The following is a 22765-nucleotide window of genomic DNA, read 5'->3' on the forward strand; positions in this document are numbered from 1 at the left end:
AAAAACACACTTAACCATTTTTTAGATCTTCATTTCCTTATGAAGGAAAGAAGTCTTGTGTCACAGAAAACTTGTATTAAATAAATGTGCATGAGGGTGCCTGGGTGGCAAGATTGGTTAAGTGCCCGACTCTTGGTTTCGACTCAGGTCGTGATCTCTTGGTCCTGGGATCGAGCCCCATATCAGACTCCACGCTCGGCATGGAGTCTGAGATTCTCTCCCTCTCCCTCTGCCCCTCCAGCTCGTGCTGTCTCACTCTCTCTCTCTGTAAAATAAATAAATAAAATCTTTAAAAACAAATGTGTATGTTCCTCTCCTACTATCTTTGTCAGTTTAAATTTCAGACTCAGCCTATTAGAGACCCTAATATGGTTGAGGAAAACTTTTTCCTCCCCTATGGCAGGTAGCATATTAAAAGATCAAAGTGTTGGGAGAGTGGTGCTTTGTCATCATGGCAGAGTTCGGATGTAATTTATCAATGTTCTTACCCTGGAACTGTTGGAGTCAAGACTGGTCAATTAATTCTACGCAAAATTGAACTGCCTAATATTTATTGGAAGAAATGCTACTGAGTCCTCAAAGGTTTGTTGCTATGTTTTTGGTGTAAAGTTAAAAGTAGGGGCACCTGGGTGGCTCAGCCAATTAAGCGTCCAACTCTTGATTTTGGCTCAGGTCATGACCCCAGGGTTGTAGGATGGAGCCCCACACCAGACTCTGCACTCAGCAAGGAGCGCTTGAGATTCCCTCTTGAGATTCCCTCTCTCCCTCTCCTGCTGCCCCTCCCCCCACTCACACTCTCTAAATAAATAAATAAATAAAATCTCAAAAAAAATAGTTAAAAGTAAAACATTTCAGTATACATACAACTGATGATGATGGTTTTAAATACAACTAGATTCAAAAGCTGGGTAGAAGATCAAAAGAAAGCCATGTCTGTGTTTTTCCCTCAGCTTTTAAAATGCTTTTTTCTCCTCATCTGCATTTTGGAGGGCAGGTGACCCTAAAGCAGAAGGCATGGCCACGCCAAGAGACTGTGCCGTCAGCAGATCCCTTCACTTGGCTCAGTCTTTGAAAGGCATGGGGCTGATAGATGCAGGCTTAACCAATATTTTCATAAAAGGTCAGTTCTCTTTTGTTTCACAATGTTAATACATTTACCCTCTGCCAGACTTAATAAGAATGACATAAACTCATTGGCTTTGCCTCTGAAACCTATTGCCTCTGAAACCAAGTCTCCGGTTTGAAGGACAAAATCCAAAGACTGCTCCTTTTTTATAGTCTGTGTTACCTTTTTAAAAGACCTTTCTAGCTCACGTAAGGAAAGATCTATGCCATTATAACTTTAAAAATTAGTCAACTTTTTTGGCAGGAAAGAAAAAACTCCCTGCTTATTCTGAGAAGACACACCAAAATAGGACATTAAGATTACCTGTAAGTTTGGTTCAGCTGATGTATTTCTAGCAATTGCAAGCTACACGGTTCATTTCTTTGGTGTGATATGCCTTTCAACAGATCTCTTGGCTGCTTCCCTACAGATGATGTACTGCAATCCTCAGGGATTCACGGACTAAAGAGTGTGAGGGTTTTATTCGAATATATGCCATTAGTATAAGCTTTGGGTGGGCATTTTTCCCTCCCACGCCTCAGTTTCTAGATTACTTTAAATGCAGGCATCTGTAGGGAAGCCTGGGTGGCTCAGTCAATTAAGCGTCTGCCTTCAGCTCAGGTTGTGATCCCAGAGTCCTCGGATCGAGTCCCACGTTGGGCTCCCTGCTCTGTGGGGACCCTGTTTCTCCCTCTGCCTCTCTATCTCTCATGAATAAATGAATAAAATCTTTAAAAAAATAAAATAAAAATAAATACAAGCGTCTGTAAAAAAAAAAAAAAGGGCAGAAAATGCCCATATGGTAATGTTTCACCTGAGTAATCATATCTCCATTATCTTTACTTAACCTCAAGGCAATTTAGCTCAAAAACAAATAAAGGGAAAGTTTGAAACTCTGTAAGTTCTCCTGTGTTTCATTATTGAAGAATAAAAGGCCATCAATGGGGAAAAAAAAAAAGAAAGGAAAAGGGTCACTGAGAAAGAAAACAAAAACCCTTCTATATGAAAACATCCATCAATACTTAGGAAAAACATGACTTTTAGACATTTACAAATAAAAAGCTCCACATCACCAAATCTCTTAAAACTAAGTTACATTTATATCCAAATAGTCCCACTCAGATTATTTTCCGGCATTAAATATTCAAATATGCACACTCTAAAATACTCTTAAAAAGCACAACACTTAGAAGAGTCTGAAAGGTTTTAGACACATTAACAAATAACTTTCCAGAACTAGATATAGCTCTTTTAAGAAGTAATTTTGCCAGCTTTTGGTTCTGGAAGATTTCACGTAAAAATAACTATATCATGTTTTTCACACAATTTTATCCAGAAGGACTATTAATATTGTATAATATTTTGATACCATATCCTTTTTCTTCACTTTTTTTTTTTCTTTTGCTAGTACTTATCAGCGACCTAAGTGAAACAAAATTACAAATATACCAACTATACACAAGATGAGATTCTATTTGGTTCACATTTTAACATTACCTTTTTACACCAGCTGCCTCTGGGTTTTCAATAACAATTCCAAAATCTTCATCTTTGCCAAGGACAGTTTCTAGAGCTTTGGAAAGTTGTCACACTAATACAATCAGAAAATGAAATGGCACAGAGCAGCTTAGGAAGATACAAGAGAGTGGGTGTTTTATTACATTTCTGTACCAGATCATTGTTTCTAGGAGGTAATCCATAAATTTTTAATCCTTCTAGTGTTCTTGAGCAATGTAAAAAGGACTGCTCCTGACCTAGTTCAACCTCTTTTATCACAGTCGTGGCAATAATTTTATTGTGCAAGAGAAATGGGTTTTTCTATTATCTTTTGAGTTAATGTTTATTGGATGGCTAAGTGTAATTTATGCTCTTTTCCTTAGATAATGAATATTGAGATCTCCTTCAAGGTCCAGAACAGGTAATAGTCCTTAAATTCAAGGCTGCAGGCAACATACAGATAAGTGAATGGTTTTTCACACTGTGACAGTTAATCTCCATTAAATTATGGCATTTCAGTAATTCGGAGTGATTCTTAATGTATCCTGTTTAACATTATTTTCTATGTTATGAGTGCAACTGAGAGGGGAGAGATAGAATTTCCTAATACGTGTGCCTTCAGGATAAATGAATTCAAGATAACATCAACTGTATCTGGACCACGTTTATTATTCCACAAATCATATAATAATTGGTTTACACAAGAAAGACTCACAATGAATCCTGAGTCAGTTTTGCCTCAAGCTCACTTACTGGATCACATATTGGATACCCAAATCAAGACAATATGTAAGCAGAAAACAGAAAGCATTGAACCCTTTAAGTATGTAACACTGTGGTTTTACCTCAGAGTTGGAAGATACAGTGAAGATACATATTCATTCTTAAGGGTATCTCTGTGCAAATTCAACCCATAAGAGCTCAACAATTTATTTATATGCTCTAGCCACTGAATAATCAAATTTCAGACTGAAGGGAGCTAAAACTCATTAAATGAATGAAAGGCATATGTAAAAGTGATTACGATGTTAATTTTGCCAGATAAATGTTAGTAAATGAATAATGGTAATATAAGACTAGAAGCAACCCAGAACTAAAACTGGGAATATACAGAAAAGAATCCATGAACAGAAATACAGTACTTGTTATATTTTCATGTAAATCTGAGAGTCAATGAGGAAGATTTCAGGTTACACAGTTAACACAGCAGATAGGTGACTTTACTTAAACTCTTCTTATTGGGTTGGCTTAAGAAATACAGTTGATCCTTTAGATGAATGGATAAAGAAGCTATGATATATATATTACCCTTTAAAAAAAGGAATAAGGTCTTGCCATTTGTGACAACATGGAGGGACCTAGAGGGTATTTTGCTAAGTGAAATAAGTCAGAGAGAGACACATACTATATGATTTCACTTATATGTGAAATCTAAAAGAAGTAACGCAAATGAACAGACAAACAAAAAGCAGAAACAGATCCATAAATACGGAGAACAAATTGAGGGTTGTCGGGGGAGGGGTGGGAGGATGGGCAAAATGGGTGAAGGGGAGTGGGAGATATAGGACTCCAGGTATAGAATGAATAAATCACAGGAATAAAAGTCACAGCATAGAGAATATAGACAATGGTACTGTAATAGTGTTGTATGGGGACAAATGGTAGCTATACTTGTGAGCACAGCATAGTGTATAAACTTGTCAAATCACTATGTTGTACACTTAAAATATTGTAAGATTGTGTGTCAACTATACTTCAATAAAGAAAAGAATAATATAATAACAATAAATAAAATAACGGTGTTTTTGTAGTAGGAACAAAGGAAATAGAGCTGATTCTTGAACAACACTCAGGTTGGGGCACTAAACCCCAGCATAGGGATGCCTGGGTGGCACAGTGGGTTAAGCTTCTGCCTTCAGCTCAGGTCATGATCGCAGGGTCCTGGGACCATGACCTGAGCCGAAGGCAGACGCTTAACGACTGAGCCACCCAGGTGCCCCTAAATAAAATCTTTAATAAATAAATAAACCCCAGCACAGTAGAAAATCCATGTATAATTTTTGACTCCCTAAAAACATAACTGCTTTTAATAGCCTACTGCTGACAAAGCTTTACCAGTAATATAAACAGTGGATTAACACATATTTTGTATGTTATATGTATTATGTACTACATTCTTACAGTAAAGTAAACTAGAGAAAAGAAAATGTTATTAAGAAAATCATAAGGAAGAGAAAAATACATTTACAGTACTGTTACTGTATTTACCAAAAAAAAAAAAAATTCCCACAGGGAGACCCGCACAGTTCACTCATGTTGTTCAAGAGTCAACTGTACTTGTATTTTAATATGCCCAAGGGGGGGTGCCTGGGTGGCTCAGTTGGTTAAGCGACTGCCTTCGGCTCAGGTCATGATCCTGGAGTCCCTGGATCGAGTCCCTGGATCGAGTCCCTGGATCGAGTCCCTGGATCGAGTCCCACATCGGGCTCCCTGCTCGGCGGGGAGTCTGCTTTTCCCTCTGACCCTCCCCCATCTCATGTGCTCTCTCTCATTCTCTCTCTCAAATAAATAAAATCTTTAAAAAAAAAAATATGCCCAAGGGGAAAAGAAAGGAAGAATTAAAAGAAGTCCGAGAGAATCTGTGGAAATTCTCATGGAGAAAGTGGAGTTTAAATGACAGTCTCCCATTTTGGCTTAGTAGGGTTATTTCATGATGCAATTGCAAAATCAATCGCCTAATGGTTTAGGCAAAAATATTTGTGGTCTTTAGCCACTTTGTGACTCTGCAAATCTGTGCTTATAACTGATTGCAAATGTAGAGCTCTGGCTGGAGTTCTTTTAAAATCTTGACTTATTGTCAAAGCACTAAGCAGTGTTCTGGTAAATCATATGTTTAATTTTAATTCTACTTCAGAAGGCTGAAGTTTTATTGCTGACTTCCTAAACAATCTAGAGCGGTGTAATTAGTTGGGATAGGCTAGGCTGAGGTAACAAAAAGACCCCGAAGTACATAATTTCTCAAACCCAACAGAGTCCACTCTTCACGTAATAGTCTGAGAAGGATACCCTGGACAGCAAGCAACATTTCTGTCTGTGGTGACAGGGTCCCAACTCTTTCCATCTTGGGTCTCTGTCATTCTCCATGGCCTCACAGTTGCCTGCCCCCAGACAACAGAAGGGAGAAAAGCAAGTCAAGGGGGAACATGCTCATTACGGCCGTGGCCTGGGGAAGGCACACATCACTTCTGCCAACATTCCGTTGGCCAAAACTGGGTTGGAGAGCCATGCCTAAGCCAAAAGAGTTTGGGAAATGAAGCCTGGCTGTGTGGTGAAGGCAATAGAAAAGGATAAAAAGGTTGCTGGCGAACAGTGAACAATTTCTGCCACAGGCAATTCAACTCATCTTGTGCCTCTGGGCACCTTCATTTACAAATGGGTAACAATTACTTACATCCTCAGACCAATCTGGAGAGTCTGTGAGTCTGTATACTGAAGCACTTTGTGTTCCACGGAGAAGCACTGTGAAATCAGTTGTGAATATACCCCTGCTATGCTAGTGTTAATTTGGAACGTTACATTGGGTTCAGTAACTAAATGATTTAGAACTTTCTACCAAAGAACTCCCTTAGATGCAATAAACAGATGAACTAAATAGTGTGCTGATCCCATGTTCTTTTATTCTAGTTACGTTACTCCACATGGAGCAGCTTTCTTTCTTCCAGGTTGAAAGCATTAGTGTTTCTGTTCCACAACTGATGGACTAAACTAATTCACAAGTCAGAAATGCAGTTCTAGAAAGTATCTAGACCTTTTTAAAATACCTCCATAAAGTCACATTTTAAAATACAGAGGTCTCCGACCTTTCTGGAGAAACTGAAGGAAAGAACTACCATCCTAAGCATCTGGTAAGCACCAGGTAATGGATTGTATAGTAAATCCACAACCGTTTGCCTATCAACCATGTAAAATAAATATCAGTGGTGAAACAGCAGCATGAGGAGAACAAGTTTCACTCGTGTGTCGGCAGTGTAATTTAAGAGTGTGCCAGACAGAATGGTAGCAAGATACGTGATCTACCTGGAAGCCCAAACTAGAAGATGATAATCCAACTCTGCAAATGAATCATCATATGACCTTGGGAAAGTTAGTTAGCTTGGTTTCTCTGCCTAAAAAGGCAAACGGTAAGCAGATACTTCTAGAATACTCTCTAGAGAAAGGGAGAGGAAGGAGGAGAAAAGAGGAGAGACAGAGGGTTGGAGAGAAAATGGACTTGGGAAAAGGTGCCAGACTGAAAATGTCCTCAGTGACTGTTCTGGGCTATACTAAACACAGTATGTTTGCTTCAGGAAGCCTCAAGCCTAAGAATCAAAATATAGGAATACAAGAAAATCAGGCATCATTATTTGTTCAGCACTTAGGAGAAACAAATGTTTTCTTAGATGTGGAGTTGAAACAATCATCCCTTCTCTCAGGTTTATGTGATAAAGAGAATACCCTGACATTCCGATTAATCCAACAAACATGTATTAGGACTTGTCTCTGTGTGATAAAGAAGACAGACATGGGTCCTGCTTCATTGAGCTGATGATACAGACGAAACAGAAGTAAATAAAATAATTACCACTTGTAGATGAGCACTATGAACAACATGAAGAAATGAGCCATAAGGATATCCCAGGGATATCAGAGAGAAGAATGTTCCAGGAAGGGAGATTGACAAGTGCAAAGGCCCTGAGGCAAGACTCATTTGGCACATGTACAGGAATAGCAAGGAGGCCAGTGGGCTGGGGTGGAATCATTGAAAGGGCAATTCATAGAAAGTGGCTATAGGCAGAAAGCTAGCCAAGCCAAATACAAGGAAAAATTAGCCTTCAAAGTAAATGAGGAAGAGTTTCAATTCCAAAATATTCACATTCTCTTTATTTTTTTTTAAAGATTTTATTTATTTATTTGATAGAGAGAGAGCACATGAGAGGGGGGAGGGTCAGAGGGAGAAGCAGACTTCCTGCTGAGCAGGGAGCCCGATGCGGGAGTCGATCCAGGGACTCCAGGATCATGACCTGAGCCGAAGGCAGTTGCTTAACCAACTGAGCCACCCAAGCACCCCTCACATTCTCTTTAATAGATCTTTTTTTTTTTTTTTTAAAGATTTTATTTATTTGACAGAGAGAGACACAGCGAGAGAGGAAACACAAGCAGGGGGAGTGGGAGAGGGAGAAGCAGGCCTCCCGCGGAGCAGGGAGCCCGATGCGGGGCTCGATCCCAGGACCCTGGGATCATGACCTGAGCCGAAGGCAGACGCCCAACGACTGAGCCACCCGGGCGCCCCTCTTTAATAGATCTTGAGAGCCATACAGAGTACTGCAGTCAACATTAACATGTTTTGGGCCACGCAAACATGCATTTTGAAACAATTTTCTATTCTGAATATGAAAACTCCCTAAAATAGCTTGTTTTTCACGAGTCTAGCCCTGTTCAATCAAAAGTAATAAATAAAAAGGAAATGTCTTACATTTTAGTAAATCTATGTAAGAAAAAAACTAATGAATAAGTCCTGGGGATGTATCATATATAGCCTGATGACTATAGCTAATAATAGTATTGCGTATTTGAAAGCAGCTGGGAGAGTGGATCTTGAAAATTCTTACCACAAGAAAAAAAATTTTTGTAACTATGTATGGTGATAGAGGTTAGCTGGACTATAGTTTGATCATTTTGCAATATATACAAATATCAAATCATTATACTGTACACCTGAAACTAATACAATGTTATATGTCAACTATACCTTAATAAAATAATAATTTTCAAAAGAAGAAAAACCTACTTTTCTTAGTTTCAGTTGTGTCTTCGAATTTTATTCCAAGGGCTCGTATTACGTATTCAAAAAATACATAATTTTTTAAATTAGGGTATAGATTTTTAAATATTGGATTGAAAGTAGGTGGAGGGGAGTAAGACTCATTCTCAAGGATGAAGAAAGGTAGCCACGGTGTAGAGGAAAGGACTCTGGGGGAAGGAAGGAGTCTCTGGATTCTAATACTAGGTTCCCCCACCACCCAGACTAGTATGGGACTCTGAGCCAGTGATGTCTCCACCCAGCTTCAATTAAATCATCCATCAAATGAGGATGACCACACCTTCCCTACCTCACCATTAGACTGTAAAATGAAAGAGCGCCCTTGCCTTTCTTCTCTGATGAACTCCTACTCACCCCTAAAGGTTCAATAAATACTTGCTTAATGCACAGCAAATGAATGGCACATTTCCTAATCTGCATTTATACAAGCTTCTTAGGTGACACTGCAAAGAATCTAAGATATTATATTCTTTCCATTAACCAACGGTCCTGGGATGTAAAAATCAAAAACAATACAAATATGACGGGTTTTTTTCCCTTTCAAAAATTCGATTCCATTGAGGTATCTTTTCCACATAAGAAAATGTTCTTTTAACAAGTCGAGTGGTGGTGAACAGAGTTCCCTATAGTCTCCGTGCCTTGTTTCACTCTTTAGCTAGCACCCGGCTCTTTAAAAATGTGTTAAAATGCTTAACACGTGTTTGCTAAAAGAACGAGCTATCTTTTTAATTTAAACGCTGCACCACAAATTCACGCCTTCGCGGGCTCCTGCCAAGACTGGATGGAAGGACTTATGCAAGCGTCAGGGCAAGTAAGGAGCAACTGTGGATAGCACAAGACACCCCTGTGCAGTTACAGGAGGGCTAGTTTGGCTTCTTCCAAAATGTTCCTTCAGAAAAAAACCACCCAATTGCTGACGTAGGTGATCTAGTGAGATCGGAGATCTGGGGTGACTTTCGGGGTGCCGCCCCTCCCCGCTTCTCTGCGCTTTCCCCCCACGACCGTGGAGACCGCACCGGTACAGCGGGCTATTCGTTCTGCGGCCCGGCTTGCAGTTGCGCAAGCCAAGGCGGCCCCGCGTCGACCATGAGCCCGGAGAAAGCTCGCGGACAGCCTCGATGCCGCCGTCAGGACATTTTTTACCCCGAGGACAGGAAGGGCCTGCGCCCCCGCCTGCCAGCTCGGTCGCCGACGCCAACCCAGACCCTTGAACTTCAGGAACCTGACGCTCCCGGAACCCGGAGCCCGTGGGCGGGGACGCAGCGGAGCACAATAGCTGTTGTACCGCCCGGCCGCGAGGCCCAGCGGAGAGGCGGAAGTTGAAGGTGCTGACGCAGCTGGGGGAACTTTGCCTCGATGGCACCTTCCTGTCCGCGACTCCGCCCCCGCCGGAGGGGCTCGGCTCGGGAATTCAAGATGGAGTCGCTGAGTAGAGCTGGGCAGGAGATGAGCTTAGCGGCCCTGAAGCAACACGACCCCTACATCACCAGCATCGCAGACCTCACGGGCCAGGTCGCTCTGTACACCTTCTGCCCCAAGGCCAACCAGTGGGTGAGTGCGGCCAGGCCGCTGAGGTCGTCCGCCCGGCCGCCGCCTCTTAAAGGGGCCGTGCGGACTGTCCTGGGTTGGGGGCGATTCGGGAGGCCAAGGCGGCACGGGGGAGGCCAGGGACTGGAGAAGAGACTGGCCGGTCCCTGAAGGGTGTCAGGGGTGCCGGGAATTGGGGAGAGGAGCGAGAGAAGTAGGCTCAGAACGTCTGGGGGGAAAGCCGATAGAGGAGAGGATTGGAGAAGGATCAGTCCCTTGGGGTCGGGTCCGGAGACCTGGGCGATCTGCCTTCTTTGCAGACGTGTTGGGAGGATGAGAACGGTGGGGTCAGAAAGATACCTGAAAGATTGTGTTTGAATCTGTTTGGGTTATTAGATAAACTACATGTACGTAATCTATAAAGTAAACACCCGTCCTCTCTCCTCAACAAGCGCGTAATAAATAAGAGCCCCCTTCATAGAGGTCACTTGGATTTAAAGCTTGAAATCCAATTAGTTTCAATTCTTGGAAGAGAGGTGGTGGGGATGTCTGGCTTTTATCTAACTACACAGTATTTCCAGAGTTTTGGAAAAGACTTCAAGCACTTAGGGAAAGGGCTTCCACGTTAATTGGGTTCCCTTGAAACCTTTGGAAAAGAGACCCTGTAAATGTGTTTCGTACCAGCCATGCTGCTGGTGATGTTACCTCTGAATCCTCCCTTCCGACTAAGTACTTTTTGGCTTTTTTTGCACGGGAGGGGGTCCGAAAAGTTACGTTGGGTTTGTTCTCTGACTTGTTGGCCCCTGTTTGAGAGTAACATAATTTCCAGCTTTCTAGTAATTGACCCTCCATAATTTACTCATTCAGCTTTAGGCTTTACTTTGGCAAATAATCCGCAAATGTTTGTTGGATTAAGTTCATAAATGAGTAACGTTCACATTTCAGTAAAAAATGAAATCCTTATACTAACAAAACCCTGAAAGATTATTGTAATATGTTCTTTACGGTATAAAACAGATACGTATATTTAATCAGTAATTTTGTGAAAATCATTTGACATTTATAAACAATTCAGATGAAGAGAGCTCTCAGAATCCTCTTGCTTTATCTTTCTTTCACCTCCTGGAAGAGGAGGAGGTATGGAAAGCCACAAAGGACAAAATTTTAGATTTTTTTTTTTAGTGTAGCTGTTTTAGATGTTGCCTTAGTTTGAATTGTTCTGAATAATTTTTATTTGGTCTGCATATAAATTTGTGAGATGTGAATTGCAGATAAATGGTGAAGACTTCGGAGCAGGAATTTAGGACTAACAGACTTTTATTTCTAGTTTTTCACAGACTTTGAATATTGTGGAATTTAAATTGCAGAGTCCTGCCTTAAATATGAAATAGTTCTAATGATCTGTGATCATATAATTATGAATAGATATAATAATCTGAATTGAAAAATAAGCTGCCATTTTTTGTTCATTTGGATAATGGCACATAGAGCACATAGAACATAACCAGAATCTTTTGTATCTTTATTTTACAGTGAGTTGTAACTTTGCACAGTGGTGTGTTTGAGCAAGTTTTCTTTCACTGTGAGACCGTTGATTGCGTTTTTAATACTAATTAACATTTGAAAGGCAAGAAAAAGTCTATGAATCTTTAGGAAGGAATATTTTATGATGATATTTAAGGTAGAGCAATACTCTTAATATGATAAATATTTTTTAAACGTTTATATCCCAACAAACCCAATTTGGAATGACTAGCATTTAAAGTTTTACAACAGTTTGTTGATTGCATTAAAATATGTAGGTTCTGGGCGCCTGGGTGGCTTAGCGACTGCCTTCGGCTCAGGTCATGATCCCAGGGTCCTGGGCTTGAGCCCCACATCGGGCTCCCTGCTCTGCGGGAAGTCTGCTTCTCCCTCTCCCATTCCCCCTGCTTATGTTCCCTCTCTCGCTGTGTCTCTCTCTCTCAAATAAATAAATAAAATCTTTAAAAAAAAAAAAGTAGGTTCTATCCAAGCTGTGAGCTGCTGTGGTTATTTGGGGTTTTTTAAAACATTGTATGTGTTTAAAACCTAAGTCCACTTGTCACAGCAAACAAAAGATAATATGAGTTGTACTTTTAATCAAGACATTTCATTTTATGCTTAAAATTTTTAATTATTTATATGTCCTACAATAATTACCTTAAGGCAGAATATAGCTTCAGTTTTCAAGATTCTTCAACAAAGTTCTAAGAATAAAAAACTAATTGTGTTTGACAGTATTTCTTAACAAACCACAAAATTCGCTATTCATAAAAATACACCAAAATCCCCAACGATGAAACAGACTATCCTAGAACATAACGTTTTCTTTCTTTTTTTTCCCTGTACTAACTTTGATAAACTTTAAAAGTGAAGGAATTGCTGTACACAGAAGCTTGGCTTTAAAATTAAAAAATCTGGATGAGACATTTTAGCTTTATAAAGGGAAAGTGGGGCGCCTCGGTGGCTCAGTTGGTTAAGCGTCGAACTCTCAGTTTAGGCTCTGGTTATGATTTCAGGGTTGTGAGAATCTGCTTGAGATTCTCTCCCTCTTCCTCCCCTTCTGCCCTTCCCGCAGGTGTGCGCACGCTCACTCTCTCTCTGAAATAAATAGTCTTTAGAAACTGGGGGGGGGAGCTAATTGTAAGATTTTCACCCTAAAATTTTAAAAAGAAAAATGCTGCAGATAACAGACATGTTGCTGGGTTGAACATTGTATATACATTAGTATGCAACCAGAGCATAGGAAGGATACAAAAGAAACTGGTAACAGTAGTTTGTGGAGTAAGAGACTTACTTGACCTGTTCTAAAGGGACTAATTTTAAAAATAAGTAATTTTATCTTAAACATGAAGTATTACTTCTCCATTAGGACCATTTGGGGTTGGATTATAGGGAGGAAAAACTAATCAACTCATTGTCTATTATAGGAGAAGACTGATATAGAAGGGACCTTATTTGTATATCGAAGGTAAGCTTTAAAAAAATGATACATATGTATTTTTAATCTAATGGTGAACAGTGTTATATAAAGTGGTTCAGCCCTGTTGTCGTTGGAACCTTTCTGCCTGACCTTCTTCATCCATTTCTGGCTGTGAGATCCAAACCAAGTTATGTCCCTTCTTTGAGCCTTCCTGTGATTGAGAATAAACAGAGCTAGAACTTACTTAGGAACTTAGCAAAACTGTCTCAAAATAGAAAACATTTTCTAGTAATGAATGAGTCTAAAATAGATGCCTTCTTCCCTCCCCCTGTATTAAACATATATAAAGAGAGAAAAATATAATACATAAACTATATAAAATAATGTAGTTGAAAGGTCAGTCCCTCTATTCTGTACTTACTAAATGAGTCATCTTCTTATGACTCCGGTTCTGTCCCTTTTCTGAACCCCTCCCCACAAAAAAAGTTCTGGATTGTATACAGTGTCTTTAGTAATGTGTCATCTTAGTTTGAGAGTCCTTTAGAAAGCCTGGATTATTCAATTGCACATTTTTTATTTTCAATTTTTCTGTGAGTTAATTATCTAAAACGTGATTGGTTTGGGAATTGCAGCTTTTGTTTTGTTAGGCAACTTTGTCTCCTAATTTGCAATTGACGGGAAAGGATAGTCATGGAGTTCCTTGGTCTTAGGATCTCCCTTAGGTCTTGCTCTGACTATGGTAGGTTCCTTCCCATGGCTTCTAAGTGTAGAGATTCAGCAGGAATTATTACTCACATCTGGTCCTCCCCACTTTTTTTTTTTGTATTATGAGTTATCTTTTAAGGATTGCCTTTCTCCATTGATGGTAATTAACAAAAATTTGTCAAATATTCCTCTAAATTTTGGCATGCAACTTTGAGTTCTTGTCTAAAAACACTGATCTTTTTCTTCCTTTATATGTAAGTGCTTTGATATTACATAGTAACTCTAGCAGCTCATCATTCTTCGCCACTTTGTTCCCTATCCTTCATCTTTCTCCTTTAAAAAGGGGGGAGGGGGCGCCTTTACCCTTCACCTGCTTCATTGTTCTTTATTATCTCTATAATAAGCTGTAGAAACTCATCAGTTGTTGTCAGAATCTTGGTATCTATGATATTTGGAAAATATTTTCCTGGTCTCATTGTTACAGTATAGTACATATCCACTGGTTGTAGAAAATACAAAATTTAGTATAATAAATGATTTGGCTTGATTAAATTCATGGAGACTTACATAGTATTGATCCTAATAAAAGGAAACCAAAGAAACTCTTTGGGAAATGTGAGAACATTTTATGTACCTTGGATAAAGGTGTGCCACAGTGTCAGAATATTGTTTTGCAGAGACCTTAGTGTAGAAGAAGCCTGGATTTGGAGTCTGAAAATCTAAAGCTGAATTCTGGTCCCATTATTTGTGTGATTTTGGGTAAAGGCCTTAATCATTCTGAGTTTATTTCCTAATCTGTAGAGTAGGATTCTAAAATCTCTCCTATGTACACAGAGAAATGATTGAGAAACTAGAAGTATTATATACATGTGAAGATCATGTACTAAATCACCCTGATATGAGAACCGAGAATCATGTACTGAATCACCCTGATATGAGAACCAAGGATGTTTGTTATCAGGATTCAAGGCATTTTCTCTCTAACTCGGGAGAACTATAGAAAGACTTATTTGGTGAAAGAAAAAAATCATGATTATAATGGTGGACAGTCATTATTAAAACCAAGTCTGTACTCTGTTTAAAATAAGTGATATTTTTGTTGAGCAAATGTTTATTAAACATCTACTAGGTGTCTGTCTTGGGATATATCTGAAACAAATGAGCCAAGACTCCCAGTTTGCATGGAGTTTACATTCTAGTGGAGAAAGACAAATATGAAAAATAAGTAAATGGTATGGAAAAAAAGAGAAGAGAGTTGGAGGTATTGAACTTGAGAGCAGGCTGGGAGCCTGAGAAAGGGTAGTTCTCCACTAAGTGTCATTGAGAAAGTGACATTTGAGGAAAAGCCTGTGAGGGGTAAGATAACTAGATTCTGGGCAAGTGGTCCAGGCAGAGGTCTTTAGGTGGAAGCATACCTGTAGGGAGAGTAAGGAGCTCAGTGTGGCTGGAGCAGAAGCAAGGGAAGAGGCACAGGAGGTAAAGGCAAGGAGGGCACCTATCATCAGCCAAGGCGTTGTTGGCCTTAGTAAGGGCATTGGCCTTTACTGTGGGGAACTAAGTCCTTAGAAACTTCTGAGAAGAGGAAGGGTATGATCTGACTTGAATTTTTTGTTTACAATTTTAAGTGCCAACAATATTGTATAATGCGGTAATGTAGTTATTCTTTGAAATGGAAATAAAGAAGGAGATAACATTTCTACAAATTAAACAGTGACTACAGGTGTTTTTCTTCTGTTAAATCTAAGGTCAGCCTCACCTTACCATGGTTTTACCATTGTGAATCGACTGAATATGCACAATCTGGTTGAACCAGTGAATAAAGATTTGGAATTTCAGCTCCACGAACCATTTCTTCTATATAGAAATGCAAGCTGTGAGTATATCTGTTTTATTACGGTTCATATATTTACAATTTAAATTGAGTGACTTTAGTTTCTATCATCACATTATTTTTGGAGTTTCAAGTTACAGTAAAAAATATAGAACGCCTGGGTGGCTCAGTCAGTTAAGCATCTGCCTTCAGTTCAGGTCCTGATCCCAGGGTCCTGGGATGAGTCCCACATCAGGCTCCTTGCTCAGCTGGGAGCCTGCTTCCCCCTCTGCCTGCCGCTCCCCCTGCTTGTGTGCTCTCTCTGACAAATAAATAAAATCTTTAAAAATATATATATAATCTGTACTCAGGTTATAAATGAGTCTCTTAGTAAGATCGAACCTTTTAAATTGGGCTTCTAAAATTGAAACACTCTTATATACAGTAGCTTTTTATATTCTTTTAATAAAATATATCCTTCTATATAATAGCATTACATCATATTCCTGTTGTTTGTTTTACGAAAATAAGCTTCACCCTTTGTTTTGATTGGACACTGAATTATTGGCTGCTCATGCCCCTGAGCAACAGAACTTAGTTTGAGAGGTACAGGATGGGGACCAATATTTCTGTCCACAAAGAAGTACTATCTTTGCCCTGGTAGTGGTATTTTTCAGTCTGTTTATTGAGTGTCTTCTGGGTACAAGTTCTAAGAGCTACTTTACCTTAATGTTAATGATACAGTAACCTATATGGGGCAGGCAAGCAGTTAAGGGAGCTGAGACTCAGAGGTGAGTGGCAGCTCCCCAGTTGGAGAGCAAGAATCATAACCCTTTTCTCTGCTCCCTAGTTCCAGGGTCCTTTCAGGCATGTACAGCTCTTGAGAATGGTTGCATGCAGTCCACAAAACTAGAGTGGCCCTTTGAAAAAGTTAAGATATTAATGGAAAAAAAAAAAAGAAGAAGAAGTAGTTAAGATACTAAAAAGTATCCTCAATCCTGTGTTTCAGTAGGGTGTTGAAGGTATGAGTGTTTGAGGACAGACGAGAGACTGTTTGTTTGGCACTGACTGTGGGTAGATCAGAACTAGTTATAGTCGTAGAGTGATTGTAACTATCATCCAAGGAGATTGCTGGAGAAATGTTACTTTTCACTTAAAAAGGAAGTTACTACAAAAAATAAAAATAAAAAAAGGAAAAGTTACTGTTTGGATTTCATTTGACTAGAAGGTAACTGGTACCAGAGGAATGTCTTTGGTGTAAATATAAAAAGCTTTGGAAATTATGCCTCTTTTAATTCCCTGAATGAGGAATGGCAAGGTCTGTTTCAGAGCCAGAAGCCCCAAATTCTTCTCCACAGCTCACTTTTAAGTATCTAAGTGAAATAGTCTCTTGATTTTTTTTTTTTTTTAGTGAACTGTTTGTCCAGATAATTCCTTTCTGAGATTTAATTTCTGGGGGCATATTGGAAATGCTTTTTAATACCTGTAAGTTCAGATGGATTTATTTAAACTAATGTTCACAGTAGAATTACTTCAGATGGCAGTTTTCTTTGTGCTGAAATTCTGTTGAAGGGGAAATTCTGCAGAGGAACTCAGTTCCAGGTTTTTTTTAAGGGAAATTGATTTAATTCTGCTCTTTACTACCTTGAAACTTAATCTAGCTATTGCTTCTAAGACAAGTTTGATTATTAAAGTAGTCAGGAAAATTATCAGAGACCCATGGATTCAATTACTATTTAGCATAAACCTGATGTGAATCATAGTATTTCTTTCACAAGCAAAGGTTCCTGTGGAGTTGAAAGTGCAACATAACACAAATATAATTAAATCACGACTAACCAAAATTTAACTAATCAGAGCCTCAGTTATCTGGAAACATTTCTATAGTCCCATGTGTGGAAGAAATGAAAGCAAATTATAAGAAAACAAGCTAATATTAGGTTTCATTTTGTGAGACTCTAGCAAATATCTCGAGTGTAACCTGAGGTCAGCATAAAAGTGTCAATTTTCTGTAACTTTAACCCCACTATAGTGTCATAGATTAATTTGTTGTTATGATAAGACCTGAAACCATCAGGAGTGTTTATTATGTTAATCGGAATATTCTTGAGCAGAACAGCACACTAATACATTTTATTTTAGGAAGATTTTCAACAAGAAGTTAAAACAAAGGTTTCCTTAGAACCAAGGTTGTCCAGTTTCCTGGTTAATTGAGACACTGAATCATCTTCTAAGAGGCCAGACAGTTTCTGGTATTGCTAATTTGAAATTCAAGAGCACATCAGTTTGCTTTTACTGTGGGTGTATTAGAAACAGTCTACAAGAGAAGCTTGGGGAAGGTATTTAAAGGAACAGCTGTATCGGGGAGAAGTGACAAGGCAGCATAAAGTGATTCCGGGAGTGTGAAGGCCTCTCTCGAGTATGTGTTTTGTCTACCTAGTCTTAAATGTGGAAAATAGTCTTGTCAGGTCTGCAAGCTAATGAGTTGTTAAGGGATTTGTTCTTTAAACAAAAAGTTAATTAGTGTCTGAGTGTGTATACAGGTAATTATACCTGATTCTGTAGCTGCCCTTCTGTTGTTTTCTTGTGGGAAATACCACTAAGACACCTGACCCATTTTGCTCACTGCACCTTCAGATCCAGCTTCTTTCACTCAAATCACTTTTTAGAGTTAATGGAAAATTGAAGTATAATTTTTTCTAGTTCTAATTGTTTCATTTGATCTCACTTTTTAGTTTATTTTATACACTATATTATTTATTTATACACCTTTCCCCCCGAAGGGAAAGGTAAAATCTTACAGAGAAAATGCTTATACTAGCCAAGGGCTTAGGTTTGGTGATTCTGTTTTTTGGAAGCAGTGTATTTCTATACTGATCAAGGGCCTTTGGGCAGCCAGGAGACCCTTATAGGGCTTCAGTGAGGGTTGGGAAGACTACAGATTCTGTAGTTAATTAAGCAAAAGTGTGGTTCCTAACACCTTATTTCTGACATATTGAGGAAACAGGAGTCCCAGAGAAGTTAAGAAACTTGCTCAGGAATCACAAAGGTTGTAAGTGACATAGGCAGAATTCAAATCTTCAAAGCCCGTGTTCTTTCTACTAGGCTGCCACAATAAAATTACTTACTTCATCAATCCACATTCTAGCGTGAGGCTGACCCATACTACTCTGAGATAATGGAAACGCTCTGTATCAGTCCCATCCCAAAGAGCAGCTACATGTGACTTTGAGCACTCAAAGTGTGGCTAGTGCAACCAAGAAATTTCCTTTTCTTTTTTAGTTTATTTAATTTAATTAGTTTGCATTTTAAGTAGCCATATGTGGCTAGTGGCTACCATATTGGACAGCAGAAGTCTATAAAGCATGAACCCCTGCTCACACACTCCCTTTTGTTGTGCCATACCTGAATTGAACAAGCACTAGGGTAGGGGAGCTTTGGATTCGATTTTTAGGCCTCTCATTTAGTCATTCTTTTTTAAAATTTATAAATTATTTCTAGATACGAAAGCTGCAGAAGATATCCCTGAGGGGGGCTTTGCCATGGTAACACTCTTTTGGCATGCAATTTAATTTTCAGAAAAGAATTCTATTCTAGGCTTTGCCATTTTCGGGCTGTAACCTTGGATAAATCACGTAAACCACTGATCTGACCTACTTATCTTAAAAGGGCATCATATACATGAAGGTATTTTGTCAGGCACTTACAAATATAAAATATTACAGACTGTGTCTCCATCGTGGACCCAAGCCAAATTATCTTTGTAGTGAGAGAGTCATGAGGATTTTAATATTATCCAGGTTCTCTTATAACACAGGCTCATAGTGTCCTTCTTCCTGTCCCTTCTGACTAGCACCATGACAAGCTGGAGACTCTGTTTATCTTTATAGATACTATTTTCAGATGTTATAGGGGCCATTACTGGGCAGCCTGAGGTATGATAAGTTGAAAATATATACATGTTAAAAATGAGAAATCTTACAGTGTACAGATTTTTTTAAAACTCTTAACAGCAGCAGTTCTGATCAGTGAGTGGGTCATGGTGTTTATTTTGAGCATATACCGGAATACATAGCACCCTCCCAGCTAAAACTTTGTATTAATGTAATGATGTTTAATTTGTGGACACCTCTCCCTAAAAAACATTGATGATAGTTTTAATTTTATCTTTGATTTGTTGAAGAAGCAGTTTTTTTGCTGTTTAAACATAGGCATTACTATCAATCTGCTGATGTTCTGTTTCCATTTGTAAAAGAAAATCCATTCTCCTCACTGCCTTATAAAATCATTCTTGGGAGACTGTGAACTTCTAGGACTTCTATGGCATAGGCACATCAAAGAAAATAATCCTTCAACTCCTGTCCAGCAATGTCATGGCAGGAAATCTTTCTCCTGCGAACATTTAGAAATGCTGTATAAAATACTAAACGCATAGCTTAGCCAAAAAGAGAACAGGGGACATTTCAGTGGGCCAACATCAGAGTGAAGGCTGAAAGTGGAAGTGAGAAGCTTATAAACCAGTGCTGGCTGCCAGCTGTCAGGGGTTCTTAGGTATGGAGCTCTCCTTCATATAAGGGTCCCATGACAATTACATGGAGTCAGGAGACAGGGCCTTGAGCTCTCACGGCTGGAGAGGTTGAGCTGAGACACCCATACATACATACAGCCAGGTCCCCTAATGAACTCCATATGAATTAATTAGAAAAATATTAGCCCACCAACCGAGGAGAAGGACAAGGCAAGCTTATCTATCTCAGTGTGGGCTCTGGGTAACAGGGAAAGTGTTTCCCCTGAGTAATTGTAACCATGAGCTTTCTCATACGGATTTGGAGTTCAGGTTGTACCATTCACTGGGTAAAATTTCTTACCCAGGCCAAAATATTAACATAAAGATTGCTTCTCAGCCGGTGAGTACTCTAGGACACCTGGCAAAAGCAAATGCAAAATCCTTCTGGAGAGACACCCAGATTGCCCAGGGATCTCATCAACAAGCCTCATGGTCCAAAATTACTAAATATACAAGGAAATAATTCACACTCAGTGAAAGGTAGAATACAACAAACAGCAGGATTAGCCAGCCCTTCCCCAAAATTTTAGTTAATGAAATGATCAGATAGAGACTTTAATGGATGTAAATGTCAGGTGTAGATTATTTAAAAAGTGACAGATTTGAATAACAAAGTTGAATTTCTAGAAATTAAAATTTTAATTATTATTGAAATAAACTCTCTACTGGACTCAGCAGTTAATTTGTAACAACAGAAAGGATTGGGGAACTGGAAGAGACGTCTGAGGGAATTACCCAGAATTCATCCAAGAAAGGAAAGGAAATGGAAAATATGGCCAGGAGGATAGAATTGGAAAGTCTAACACATAACAGAGAAGAATTTCAGAAAGATAAAATAGATTTGAGAGAGACTATTTGAAGAGATTATAACTAAGAATTTTCTAGAATATTCAAAAGTCATAAATCTCAGATATAGGCAGTAGAATAAGACACCAGGCATAATAAGTAAAAAGAAATAACACAAAGAGACAGAAGCAACCAAAGGCTACTTGAGATTGATTAGTTACAAAGAGCACCAGTTAGACTGCCAGCATATTTAGTTGCAGCTACTGAGTTTGGAAGACAAAGGAATAAGAGTACTGAGGAAAAAACAACCCATACTTCAGTAATTCAGGAGAACAAAATAAAGACATTTTTCAACAAAAACAGAGCTTTTGCCTTTAGCGGCCCCTTGCTGTAGGTGCTTCTAAAGCAGCACTGTCCAGTACAGTAGCCACTAGGCGCATGTGGCTGTTGAGCTCTTGAAATGCTCCTAAAGCAACTGAATTCTTAATTGTATTTAATTTGGCTCAGAAATAAGAAAATTGTGGGGTGGGGCGCCTGGGGGGCTCAGATGGTTAAGCGTCTGCCTTCAGCTCAGGTCATGATGCCAGGGTCCTGGGATCGAGCCCCACATCGGGTTCCTGGCTCTGTGGGGGAGCCTGCTTCTCCCTCTCCCTCTTCCCCTCCCCCTGCTCATACTCTCTATCTCTGTGTCTCAAATGAATAAATAAAATCTTAAAAAAAAAAAAATTGTGGGGTGCCTGGGTGGCTCAGTCGGTTAAGCAGCCGACTTGATCTCAGCTCGGGTCTTGATCTCAGGGTTCTGAGTTCAAGCTCCGCATTGGACTCCACACTGGGCATGGAGGCTCCTTAAAGGAAAAAAAGAAGAAAATTGAGCACAGAAGAAAGAAATGAACTTTACAAACTAATGAACAAAGTAAAGGAAGTAAAACAAAATAAGCATGGACTATATAAGACAGTGAAATGACTAGTTAAAAAGGTGAAGCAAAAATACTAGACACCAACAGCATCAGGTAAAAGCTCTTCAGACCTAAAGCATCCCACAACTGGGGTGAGAAGAGATAAATTGATTAACCATAGATTTAAATCAATCTGTGTGTGTTCAAATGATTCAGGATAACCACTGCAAAACAAACATAGGGGTCTTTTAAACCAGTACAAACCAGGGTGGGGAAAAAAGTGAATGAACACCACAGGAAATAGAAAGCCCAACATAAAATGGCAGGAATAAAGAAGTCAATAACTAGAACAAAATGTTAAGTGTACTAAAATTGCCAGTTAAAAGAGAATCTGGGACTGGATGAAGATACAGAATTTGTGAATAATGTTTTCAAAAAACTTAAAACTCAAAAACCTGGAAAGATTGAAAGTAAAGAGATAGAATGCAGCGTGTCAGGCAACTGTTAACCAAACAAGGCTCCGTAGCTGTTAGTCACACGTGATAGATTTCAGGTGAAAGACATCGGGGTGAAAGTTGCTGCATAATGATAAGAGGAATGAATTACCTAGAAGATAAAATTATTCCAAACTAGTACATACCTAGTATATGTCAGAAATACATATCAGAAGTTAAAAATTCCAATCATCATGGGAGATTTTAACAGGCCACCTCAGTAAGTGACAGATAAAGCAGATGATTATGAGATATTTAAACAGTATAGTTAAATTTGGTCTAATGAGCATATAAAGAGCCCTGCTTCCAGCAGTTTGAGAATTTGCATTTTTTTTCAAATACATACTAGAATTTTATAAAAATTACCATATGTAGGCCTCCGAGCCCAAGAAGTTAAGAAAAAAGAGAAATCTGGGTTAAGTTGAAGGAAAATACAGATGAGTAGCAATTAACTGCAGAACATAGAAATTGCAGTAGAACAACAGAACACAATCAACAACAAAAACTCCCATATGGCCTGATTGATCCAACAACAACAAAAGGGGAGGAGCATAATGGGCAATATTAGGAATAA

General features: G+C 39.1%; 1 protein-coding gene across 2 annotated transcripts in view; it reads left to right on the forward strand.

Moving 5' to 3' along the window:
• Positions 1 to 9867: 9867 nt before the first annotated feature.
• The window catches only part of DCP1A (decapping mRNA 1A), a 52807-nt gene continuing 39909 nt past the window's right edge, over positions 9868 to 22765 (forward strand). The window contains exons 1-3 of one of the 2 annotated variants that reach the window (XM_021695226.2): positions 9868 to 10013; positions 12941 to 12981; positions 15384 to 15511. In XM_021695226.2, coding sequence (XP_021550901.1) covers positions 9879 to 10013; positions 12941 to 12981; positions 15384 to 15511 — 304 coding nt within the window. In that variant the 5' untranslated portion in view covers positions 9868 to 9878. The remainder of the gene's footprint in view (positions 10014 to 12940; positions 12982 to 15383; positions 15512 to 22765) is intronic. The other variant, XM_044916851.1, reaches the window with a different exon arrangement.

Source organism: Neomonachus schauinslandi, chromosome 1, assembly GCF_002201575.2.
Source record: "Neomonachus schauinslandi chromosome 1, ASM220157v2, whole genome shotgun sequence".
Taxonomy (NCBI): Eukaryota; Metazoa; Chordata; class Mammalia; order Carnivora; family Phocidae; genus Neomonachus; species Neomonachus schauinslandi.